Below are 12,081 nucleotides of genomic sequence, written 5' to 3'. Positions count from 1 at the left end.
ATCACAGAGCGAACTAAAGCAGAATAAATCCACCCATTCATGCATTCTTATTGTGCCCAGGACATGTTTGCAGAATACAGCCACAATAAAACACCCGTCTGGGAGGGGCCCTAAATTTATTTAACCATTGCAAAATGCAAAGTTAAATTCCTACTTTAATTCTTAATTATAACTTGGGATATGGATATATATATATATATATATATATATATATATATATGAGAGAATGAAATCATTGAAAGTGAAGTGCTTGATGTGGAAGGTTGTGAAATTTCATGGAACCCCTGTGAGATGCAAACAGAAGCCAAAACATTCATCATGGCTGGAAAACACTGACCAAGGTAGTAATTTTAGTATTTACCTCAAATCCAATTAGGTCCCTAAACGTATGTGCTAGGATATTGTTCTCTTTTACAAATGACCAGTACAGTCGTACCTTAGATCTCGAACACCTTGCAAGTCGAACGTTTTGGATCCCGAATGCCACAAACCCAGAACTGACTGTTCTGGTTTGTGAATGTTCTTTGGAAGCCGAATGTCTGACGCGGCGTCCAATCGGCTGCAGGAAGTTCCTGCAGCCAATCGGAAGCTGTGCCTTGGTTTCCAAACGTTTTGGAAGTCGAACAGACTTCTGGAACGGATTCCGTTTGACTTCTGAGGTACCACTGGAGTTCTGAATACGAGTCTGGACATTCTAATCGAAGCATTTTCAAAACATTACCAAAGCTAATACCTCTTTGCAAGACCTTAGCTCTGAATTGTCTAACAGCTTAGCTCCAGGAAATTTGTTTTTGTCTAAGACTGAAGGGTTCCCGATTCTGCAATAATTCCCCTCATAATAATTCTTCTGGGTGTAGACGTGTTACCTTAGTTCCCGGGGATGGTGCCTCCGTTTTCCTTTTGTTCTTTCCTTACATCAGGTTCTACTTGGATCCATGACATCTTGCACCAGGCTGACAAGAACAAAGACAATAAGATGAGCTTCAAAGAAATCAAAAACATGCTGCGGATGATAAACATAGACATGAACGACATCTACGCCTACAGGCTCTTCAAGGTACTTCCTGGCCTTGTACGCTAGACGCCATCTTGCCTCCAGCTTCAGGACCTGCTTGGTTCTAGCTGCACACCTCCTTGGTTAGACGAAGGGTGCTCTGTCTCTAAGGTAAAGAGACACGGGTGGCGCTGTGGTCTAAACCACTGAGCCTCTTGCGCTTGCTGATCGGAAGTTCGGCGGTTCAAATCCCCAAGACGGGGTGAGCTCCCGTTGCTCTGTCCCAGCTCCTGCCAACCTAGCAGTTCGAAAGCACACCAGTGCAAGTAGATAAATAGGTACCGCTCCGGTGGGAAGATAAACAGTGTTTCCATACGCTCTGGTTTTGTCCCGTTGCACCAGAAGCAGTTTAGTCCTGCTGGCCACAAGACCCGGAAAGCTGTATGTGGACAAACGCCAGCTCCCTCGGCCAGAAAGCAAGATGAGCGCCGCAACCCGATAGTCGCCTTTGACTGGACTTAACTATCCAGTGGTCCTTTATTTTTATTTTTGCTCTGTCTCTCTTGCAAACACACTCTGTGCTTTCCCAACTCCCCCACTGCCAGTTTTGCCTTTATGAGATGTCAACGCTTTTAGAATAATGGTAGACGAGAGCCCTGCAGCCAAAGTTTTGGCAGATTCTTTCGAGCCAATATTTGAACTTCTGCCTTTCCTCCCGGAACAGTCTCTCGGGTTTCCTCTGGCCGTCTTTGTGACGAGGAAAATAATTTCTAGCTGCTGTGGAAAGGCAGGGGCGGCTTAGTCTGAGGAAGGACCACATTCCTCAGCATGAGGCAGAAAGGACGGGGGAGAGACTTTAAAATTATTATACAGTGAAAGCAGGGGATTATCCAGATGAAAACATTGGCAGGATTGCTGTAATAACCTGCAGTTTTATAAGAGTATATATTTAAAGCAGATGAACAAATTTGGACACGCAGAAAATATTAAAAATAATTTTAAGGAACCGTAGAAAGAGGGGGGAAGGAAGTCGAGTTTTGAAATGTTAAAATGATTGTAAAATTATTGAAATGTATAAAATTGAAAATCATAAATAAAATAATTGAAAAATAAAAGAGTAGAAGTTGGAAAGAAAGAAAGAGAGAGAGAGAGAGAGAGAGAGAGAGAGAGAGAAAGAAAGAGCAGTGGAGATTGCAACTGCCACTTTGGGTTGAATTATCTGCTGAGTGAGTCTTGCCCTCATCCCTTCTCAGGCCGGCTTGCCAATCAGAAGGTCGGCAGTTCGAATCCCCATGACGGGGTGACCTCCCGTTGCTCGGTCCCTGCTCCTGCCAGCCTAGCAGTTCGAAAGCACGTCAAAGTGCAAGTACAGTGGTACCTTGGGTACGCTTCAGGTTACAGACTCTGCTAACCCAGAAATAGTACCTCAGGTTAAGAACTTTGTTTCAGAAAATGTGCAGCAGCGGCGCAGTGGCAGCGGGAGGCCCCATTAGCTAAAGTGGTGCTTCAGGTTAAGAACAGTTTCAGGTTAAGAACGGACCTCCGGAACGAATTAAATTCTTAACTCAAGGTACCACTGTAGTCTAAATAGGTACTGCTCCAGTGGGAAGGTAAACGGCGTTTCCGTGCACTGCTCTGGCTCTCCAGAAGCAGCTTAGTCATGCTGGCCACATGACCCGGAAGCTGTACGCCGGCTCCCTCGGCCAGTAAAGCGAGATGAGCGCTGCAACCCCAGAGTCGGCCACGACTGGACCTAACGGTCAGGGGTCCGTTTACCTTTACCTTTACTTCTTCCCCAGGCCTTCTGCCAACTGTCTCTTTCTGGGAGCAGAGTAGGTTCAACTAGTCAGAGCCAGAGGCACCAGAATAGACTCTGGTCCTCAACTTGGAGCCAGCCCTCAGCTGTTCCTGACCTGAACCTTAGCAAATAGGGAGAGGGGCTTCCTGAGCCATGCAGCTCCCAAGCCTTGTCAGGTCTCGGCGGGCAGAACCAGCACCTGGACTTGGGCCTGGAATCTACCTGGAAGGCGGTATAGCTTGCTCCCTATTGGTTGCATGCGTTCCTACCGCCTCACTTTAGTTGGAAGCGACATTCTGGTTAACGTTTGTCCCACACAGAATGAACTGCAGCAGTCACTTGTAGAGCCGTGATGGGCAAGGAGGATGTCAGATCAGACACTGGCTCCCTCCTTTTGCTCATGTGCTCTCTGGCCTGCCTTATCTCACTTGCTGGGTTGTTAATCCAGGACTTCAGTACAACAGTCTGGTCTAAGCACCCTTGACGATGATTTTGCAGCCTTATCTTCTCCCAGAGTCCTAGAGTGGGGGCTGCCTCTGCCCTCTGCATTTTTATAGTCCTTTCCCCTGTATTGTTGCCTATAATAATCTGGCTTCTGGTAACAGGCACCTTAACGCCAGATCCTAATGCCTGTTATACAGTCGTACCTTGGTTCTCAAATGCAATCTATTCCAGAAGTCGGTTTGACTTCCAAAAACGTTTGAAAACCAAGGTGCGGCTTCCGATTGGCTGCAGGAGCTTCCTGCACTCAACCGGAAGCTGTGTTGGACATTCGGCTTCCAAAAAGCATTAGCAAACTAGAACACTCGCTTTTGGGTTTGTGGCGTTTGGGCACCAAAATGTTTGAGAACTAAGGTGTTCAAAGACCAAGGTATGACTGTATTCCACCTCAGTACTTTTCGTAGCTGTTCCTTTCAGTGCCTAGAAACACCAAAATAAATTACAGTGGTACCTCAGTGTGATGGGATGATGAGCTGCTTGTGCGTAAAATCCTAATCCCTCAGAGTTTGGCTAAGTCCCCAAACCTCTGTCTGTGATGGAGCTCCTTAAACATGACTCCATCAATCGCTCGTTGGATCGGACAGTGGGCGTTTACGGAACTTCTTCCAGCATAAAAGCTCCTTAACGGAAACGCGTCTTCTGGACTCTCGGCGTGACAGTTTCCGCCGAGGAGTGGGTGTCCCTACAGGAGGTCCTGAAATCTCCCCGCTGCTCCCGCTTGAAGTGTCTCTGAGCCCTCCCTCCGACTCACTTTCCCTTGGAACTCCACTTCTCCCCCTGCTGGTCCCCTCCTCCGCTGAATGGTCTCTCTCACCCTCCATGAGCCCTTTCACCTCCTTAGTCTCAGATGGCAGTTCCCTGACATCCACCTCCCCTCCAGGGCCCCCTTCACCCCCTTCCCTCCCCTCCTCTGCGGGAGGCGAGGGAGCAAAACCCCTGAAGGAACCTCCCTCATCTTCCGAAGTTTCGAACACTTCCCTCCACCTTTTGCTGTCTCCGGTTTCCAAGTACTCCTCCTCATCGGAGTCTGTTCCTCCTTCCAACTCCGATTCCCTGAATCCCTCCAGTTCCTCCTCATCGTCGGTGGTGCCAAAGTACTCCCTCCGAAACCTCGCTACTGGCTGAGGTTTCCTGGGGAACCTTTGGTGGAACGTTTCGATCAAGATCTCGTCACGGACCTCCTCTGCCTTCACCCAGGTGTTTTCCGACTCCGGTTCCCCTTCCCACGCGACCAAATACTCCACCTGATTACCCTTCCACCTGGAGTCGATGATTTCCGCCACATGGTTGCGGCTTTCCCTTTCTTCTATGGCTGGCCCCCGTGTGGATACCCCTTCACCTTCCCCCCTGTATGGTGACAGTAATGACCTGTGGAATACTGGGTGCAGTTTCATGTGGTTCGGTAACCGGAGTCTGAACGCCACTGGGTTGACCTGTTGGATGACCTCAAATGGTCCCAATCTTTTGGGTCTCAATTTCTTGCAACCCCCCTTGAACGGCAACCCTTGGGTTGATAGCCAGACCCGACTCCCCACCCTAATTGTTTCACCTTCCCTTCTGCTCTTGTCTGCCTGCCTCTTATATTCTTCCTTGGCCCTTTCTAAGTTGAGTTGGAGTTGACGATGGATCGCTTCCATTTCTTCTACAAAAAGTTCCGCGGCCGGAACACTCCATCTTTCCCCTCCTTCCCCTGGAAACGCCCTGGGGTGGCACCCATAATTAGCCAAAAAGGGGCTCATCCCGGTGGACACATTCTCAGCATTATTGTAAGCAAATTCCGCTAGTGCCAACTTTTCGACCCAATCGTTCTCTCTGTCATTGACATAACACCTCAGGTATTGTTGGAGAATACCGTTTGCTCTCTCCGCCTGCCCATTGGTCTCAGGGTGCCTGGCAGTCGAAAAGTTGACCTCTACGTGCAATAAGCTCATAAGTTTCCTCCAGAATCTGGACGTGAACTGTTTCCCTCTGTCGGAAACCACCCTCAAGGGGGCGCCATGCAGTCTGAAAATATGTTCTACAAACAATTTCGCTGTTTCTTCCGCCGTGACTGCATGTGAGCAAGCTACAAAGTGACCCATCTTAGTTAACAGGTCTACTACGACTAGTATGGCGGTTTTCCCCTGGGATTTGGGCAGATCAGTCATAAAATCTATCGACACCGCCTCCCACGGTCGTTCTGGTGTGGGTAACGGTTCTAATAACCCCGCTGGTGCCCGCCTTTCTCCTTTGGCTCTCTGGCATTGGTCACACCTTCTCACATACTCCCGTACATCCTCCCTCACCTTGGGCCACCAAAACTCCCTGGTCACCAACCACATGGTCTTGTGTTGCCCAAAATGCCCCGCTGTGGGATTGTCGTGCAGCTGTTTGAGTACTCTCCCCCTCAATTCCCCTTCGGGTATATATAGCGCCCCTCTGTAATACAATGCCCCGTTTCTTTCTTCAAAACCCCCGGGGTCTTCTCCCTCTCTCCTTAGACCTCTGAGCTTGTCCTGGGCGTACTCATCATTTACCGTTCCCTCTACCAGTTCTCTTTGCCCCACCCAGGCCGCACCACACACCCAGTGGTCCTCTGGGATAATATGTCTCTCTTCCGGCGCTCCCTCCCCCTCCAAATATTCAGGTTTGCGAGAGAGAGCGTCCGCTCTGATGTTTTCTGGACCTGGCACATAGCAAATTTCAAAATGGAATTTGGAGAACTCCTGGGCCCATCTCACTTGTCGTTGGTTGAGCACCCGTGCCGTTCTCCAATACTCCAAATTCTTGTGGTCCGTACACACTTGCACCTTATGTTGTGCGCCAATTAGTAAGTGTCTCCATCTCCGGAACGCTTCGTGAATGGCGAGTAGTTCTCGGTCATATACCGTGTAGTTCCTCTCGGATTTGTTCACCTTACGCGAAAAGAAGGCACACGGTCTCCATTCCGACTTATTGCTCCCTGGCTGAAGCAGCACCGCCCCCACCGCCCGGTCTGAGGCATCAGTTTCCACTCTCATGGGTTTTTGTAAATCCACATGCAGGAGCTGTTCTTCCGAAGCGAATGCCCTTTTCAATTCCTCAAAAGCATGCTCCGCCTCCGCCGTCCAAACGAATTTCTTCTTGCTGCTTAGACAGTCCGTGATGGGAGCCGTTAAGTGGGCAAAGTTCTTGATGAATTTACGGTAAAAGTTCCCAAACCCTAAGAACCTTTGCACATCTTTTTTCGTTTTCGGTGTCTTCCATTCCAGCACCGCCTGGACCTTGCCTGGATCCATGGCTAATCCCTTGTCTGATAAGCGGTACCCCAGGAATTCCACCTCCTTGGTGTGGAACTGACACTTCTCCAATTTCACCCACAACTGGTTTGCTTGCAGCTGGCTCAGCACTTCCCTGACATCCTTTACATGCTGCTCCTCATTCTCTGAATATATCAGCACGTCATCGAGGAAGGCCACGCAATTCTTGTAGAGCAAAGGTCCCAGTACGTGGTTCATGAGCGATTGAAAACAGGCGGAGCCTGATTGTAATCCGAATGGCATAACGAGATATTCAAACGCCCCCAAAGGGGTGAACATGGTGGTTTTCCATTCATCCCCCTTCTTTATTCGTATCAGGTTGTATGCTCCTCTCAGGTCCAGTTTCGTGAATATCTTTCCCTTCCTCACCCTGGTCAAAATGTCATCAATCCTGGGCATGGGGAAAGTCACTGGTTCTGACACGGCATTTAGGGCCCGGTAGTCCACGACCAATCTCGGTTTATCCGTGTTTTTTTTGTCTACAAAAAACACTGGGCTCCCCCCCACCGCTCTGGACTCTCTGATGAAGCCCCTCTTCAGGTTTTTATCAATAAACTCCCTTAACTCCTGCATTTCCCTATCTGACATGGCGTACAGCTTGCCCACGGGGAGCTGGGCCCCAGGGACCAGATTAATTTGGCAGTCAAAGTCTCTGTGCGGTGGTAATTTATCTGCTTCCCTTTCACTGAAGACCTTGCTCAGGTCAGCGTATTGTTTGGGCACCTTCCCTTTGTCCGCCACTTCCGTCCCTGCTAGAGAGGCTTTTGCCCCTTCTGGCACCTTTCCCTCTCTGCAGTGTTCCAGACAATGTGCTGACCCAAAGGAGACCACTCTCTGATGCCAGCCCACTAGCGGGTCATGCAACGCTAGCCAGCTCATTCCCAAAATGACTGGAGCCCCTCCCAGGGTGGCTACATTGAACGCTATCCTCTCAGTGTGCCTGGCCACCCTCATAACCATTGGGACGGTTTGTAGGCTGACTTCTCCTCCCAGCAGCTCCCTCCCATCGATCGTGGTGACCTGCAGGGGGTTGCTTAAAGGGAGTGTCTGTATCTGGTGTTCAGCTGCAAACTCCTTGCTCATAAAATTACAGGAGCTGCCTGAGTCCAGCAGCGCCTTAGTCTTTAGTGGGTATCCGTTTGCCAGCTCTAGCAACACCTCTATTACTAGGGCTGGTCTTGGAGGTTCCGGAGTGGGCACTTTTACTGCTCCTTGGCCTGTCTGCAGTGCCCTGACAGAGGCAGACAGGCGTTGGCTTTTACTGGCTCCTGGACTTCCTCCTCCTTCCCCCCAACAGCTCCCGCCATCCCTTGCCATTCCTTTCTTTGCGGGCAGACTCTGGCAAAGTGACCTGGCTGCTGGCAGAGATAACATTTCTTGGCGCTCTTTCCCTCCTTCTTCCTCCCTTCACTGGGATTTGAAACTGCGCGCGCGCGCGCTGTTCCAACTTCCATCGGCTCTCCTGGCGGGAAACTTGGTTCTGGAATCTCTGGAATGCGGAAATCCCTCCAACGCTCTCCTTTCCCCTCCCGCTTCTCCAAGGCTCTTGCCTCCTGGCGTGCTCCAATGGTCAGCGCTGATTTGGTCAGCTGGTCCATAGACTCCGCCCTGGGCGCCCGGGAAAGTTCATCTTTCACCGCCGAAGAAAGCCCCTCTTCAAAGAGCATTTGAATGGGTTCCGCCGAAAGGTCCCACCCCAATCTATGTATCAACATTGTAAACTCAGTCCAGTACTCACGAACCGATCGGCTCCCCTGTTTGCACGCCATCAATTGTCTGCGCACCAGCCCCTGTTCAATCTCGCTGGAAAACATCAAATCCATGGCGCGAAAAAACTTCCTCGCGTCCTTCAGCATGTCACTATTCCCTGCCATCAGGGGTCTGACCCAATCTCTCGCCCCTCCTTCGAGATGGCCAATCACAAACGCCACTCTCGATGCCTCGTCGGGAAAGTCATTAAACTGCAGTTCAAGAGCATACTGCATCTCTGTCCTAAAGGCTTGGTAGTTCCTGGGGTCCCCCCCAAACTTCTGCACCATTCCTGGCATCTTTCTTGCTAGTGTAGCGCCTTTTGCCTTTTCTGCATCCTGCGCCCTCCTTTCTTCTAGCCTCGCCGTTTGCATTGCTAGCTGGAGTTCCAACACTCTGTACCTTTCTTCCAGGCTTGGACCCTCTCCAGCTCCTGCTGCTCCTCCGGCTCCGGCTGGGTTACTCATGATGCCTCTCTGCACAAGCTGCTTTCAGGGACTGTCCGATTGCTGTGATGGGATGATGAGCTGCTTGTGCGTAAAATCCTAATCCCTCAGAGTTTGGCTAAGTCCCCAAACCTCTGTCTGTGATGGAGCTCCTTAAACATGACTCCATCAATCGCTCGTTGGATCGGACAGTGGGCGTTTACGGAACTTCTTCCAGCATAAAAGCTCCTTAACGGAAACGCGTCTTCTGGACTCTCGGCGTGACAGTTTCCGCCGAGGAGTGGGTGTCCCTACAGGAGGTCCTGAAATCTCCCCGCTGCTCCCGCTTGAAGTGTCTCTGAGCCCTCCCTCCGACTCACTTTCCCTTGGAACTCCACTTCTCCCCCTGCTGGTCCCCTCCTCCGCTGAATGGTCTCTCTCACCCTCCATGAGCCCTTTCACCTCCTTAGTCTCAGATGGCAGTTCCCTGACACTCAGGTTACATACGCTTCAGGTTACCTACGCTGCAGGTTACAGACTCCGCTAACCCAGAAATAGTACCTCGGGTTAAGAACTTTGCTTCAGGATGAGAACAGAAATCGTGCTCTGGTGACGCGGCAGCAGCAGGAGGCCCCATTAGCTAAAGTGGTGCTTCAGGTTAAGAACAGTTTCAGGTTAAGAACAGACCTTCGGAACGAATTAAGTACTTAACCCGAGATACCACTGTATGTACACTAAATCCAGATTCACACATTTTGTACTCTTTGCAGAATTTCCATTTATTTCTTCCATCCCTTCTTTAAAAAAAAACCAACAACACACAGCCCCGTCTCCACCCGAGCTTATCAGTTGCTATTTCCTCTCATCCATCCACCCATGGCAATTTACTTAACTGCTCCTTCGCTCTTTCACTTAGGAGTGTGACAGATCAAACAACGACCGCTTGGAGGAATATGAGATTGAGGAGTTCTGCACACGGCTGATGGCGCGTCCTGAGCTGGAGGAGATCTTTCGCCGTTACTCGGGCGAGGACCGCGTGCTGTCGTCTGAGGAGCTGCAGGAATTTCTCCGCGACCAGGGCGAGGAAGCCAGCTTGCAGTGGGCTCATGAAATCATCCAGACTTTTGAGCTGAACGAGAAAGGTATGAACCCGATACACACACCTCAAGGTTATGACGGAACACTTTCTAGCATGGTCATAATTGTCGTGAATGCAGTGCCCTTGTTGTGTTGCTGCATTGCAAGCACATCCAGAAAGAACAAGCAGGTTAAGGAGCTGAAATCCAAAAAAATCTCTCTTGGGACTGATGTCTCAGCTAAGAGAAGACTTCATGGGTTGCATGAAGATTGTTATTTTCGTGGAGAAATAAGAGCAACCTGGTTTTATCTCTGATTTTCTCTCCCCTGCCCCTCACCCTCCCATTCTCTCTTTTTTATATATATAATAGTTTTTATTAATTTTTAGCATACCATTTTTTTAATACATTCCATACAAATTATTATACATATGTCCTTGTTTGGACTTCCTTTAGCATCTCTGATAGCCTTCCGTCTTGATTATTTTTCCTGCAATTCTTAACTTAATATTGCCTTTACCTTTTCTAACAAATCATTTCTCCCTTTCCATTTTTACAATGTTTCTTAAATTACGCCTCACAGAACTTCTTGTAGTCCTACAAACGTAATCTGATCATCACAAATACTTTTCAGATACTCAGTAAATTTAGTCCAGTCTTCGGTAAACCTCTGGTCCCGCCAGTCTCGGATCCTTCCTGTTAGCTTGTCTAATTCTGCGTAGTCCATCAATTTCATCCTCCATTCTTATAATGTTGGTAGTTCTTCTTGCTTCCATTTTTGGGCCAATAATGCTCTTTTCAAGAGCATTGGCTATTCTTCTATAGTTCTCCACGCTATCTTGTTGTGAACAGGGATTTCCAGCTCTGACAAATATGAAAGATCAGAAAAGGGGAAGGCTTCTTTGTGTTGATGAGGAGATGAGTTTGTTTGTCGCTGCCTTCGTGTCTGCTTCCAGATCCTGCACAAGCTTCTCACCTTCACCTTTAAACCCTCTATGGCCTTGTCCTCTCCTTATTTCTCACTTCCCTACCTGGGGCCTTCGCTTCATAGAACTGTAGAGTTGGAAGGGACCTGTGGGTCATCTAGTCCAACCCCCTGCAGCAGGAATCATTTTGGTGCATACCAACTGAGCTATCCTAGCTTCTCCAGCTTCATCTCCTATAGCTGTCTCAAGGACTCCTGCTTCCTTAAACAATGGTAATCTTTCCTCGATCGGGAACGCTGGTGGCACTGTGGTCTGAACCACTGAACTTCTTGGGCTTGCCGATCGGAAGGTCAGCGGTTCGAATCCCCATGACAGGGTGCATCCTATTGTTCTGTCCCAGCTCCTGCCAACCTAGCAGTTTGAAAGCACACCAGTGCAAGTAGATAAATAGGTACCGTTTCGGCGGGAGGTAAACGGTGTTTCCATGCGCTCTGGTTTCTGTCACGGTGTCCCGTTGCGCCAGAAGCGGTTTAGTCCTGCTGGCCACATGACCCTGGAAGCTGTCTGTGGACAAACGCCTGCTCCCTCGGCCTGAAAGCGAGATGAGCGCCAGAACTCCATAGTTGCCTTTGACTGGACTTAACCGTCCAGGGGTCCTTTACCTTTTTTTCTCTTACCTTTCCTTGATCACCCTTCTGCCAGGAACTGCCTCCCAGGAAACCTCTGTGATATCACCTCTCTTCTTTAAAATCCTCCTCAAAACCCACATTTTCCCTAAAGCCTTGGTTGGAGCGGGGAAAGCCTAGTCCCGACTGTCTATTATAATGGTGTGTGTGTTTGTGTTTTTACTCTGAGAGCCAGTGTGGTCCCTGGGAGACCAGGGTTCAAATCGCTGCTCAACCATGTGGTTTGCTGGGTGACCTTGGGCCACTCACAGACTCTCAGCCTAACCTACAGCACAGATTGGTTTTGGGGATTAAAAGAGTTGAGGAGAGACCCTTGTATGCCACCTTGAGCTCCTGGGGCGGGGGGAAATCTGGGATAAAAATGCAACAACTAAATAAATAAATACGACCAAGCCTAAGTACACGTAATTGTAATGATGGCACATTCTTTCTCTGCTTTCCCCAGCTTTCATCTCTCCCCTGTTACTATTTTCAGATTGCAAGCCCTTTCAGATAAGGAGTCTGTCACTCCTGTCCTTTGCAAAGCACCATATCTAGCTGGCATTATATAAATAATGACACCACACTGCCCCTGAGTCTTTGGAAAGCTATAATCTGCGTGCCGCCCCATAAAATTGAAGTCCACAGCCTGAAACTACACATTATGGA

At 49.2% G+C, this 12,081-nt stretch overlaps 1 protein-coding gene across 1 annotated transcript in view; it reads left to right on the top strand.

Annotated features, from left to right (window-relative positions):
• The window catches only part of PLCD3 (phospholipase C delta 3), a 96,492-nt gene that overhangs the window by 46,568 nt on the left and 37,843 nt on the right, over nt 1-12,081 (top strand). The window contains exons 4-5 of the mRNA XM_053362727.1: nt 928-1,057; nt 9,662-9,887. Coding sequence (XP_053218702.1) covers nt 928-1,057; nt 9,662-9,887 — 356 coding nt within the window. The remainder of the gene's footprint in view (nt 1-927; nt 1,058-9,661; nt 9,888-12,081) is intronic.

The sequence above is a fragment of the Podarcis raffonei genome, chromosome 13, assembly GCF_027172205.1.
Source record: "Podarcis raffonei isolate rPodRaf1 chromosome 13, rPodRaf1.pri, whole genome shotgun sequence".
In the NCBI taxonomy this organism is placed as follows: Eukaryota; Metazoa; Chordata; class Lepidosauria; order Squamata; family Lacertidae; genus Podarcis; species Podarcis raffonei.
Note: the sequence above shows the minus strand (reverse complement) of the source record. Positions and strands in the feature narration are given on the sequence as shown.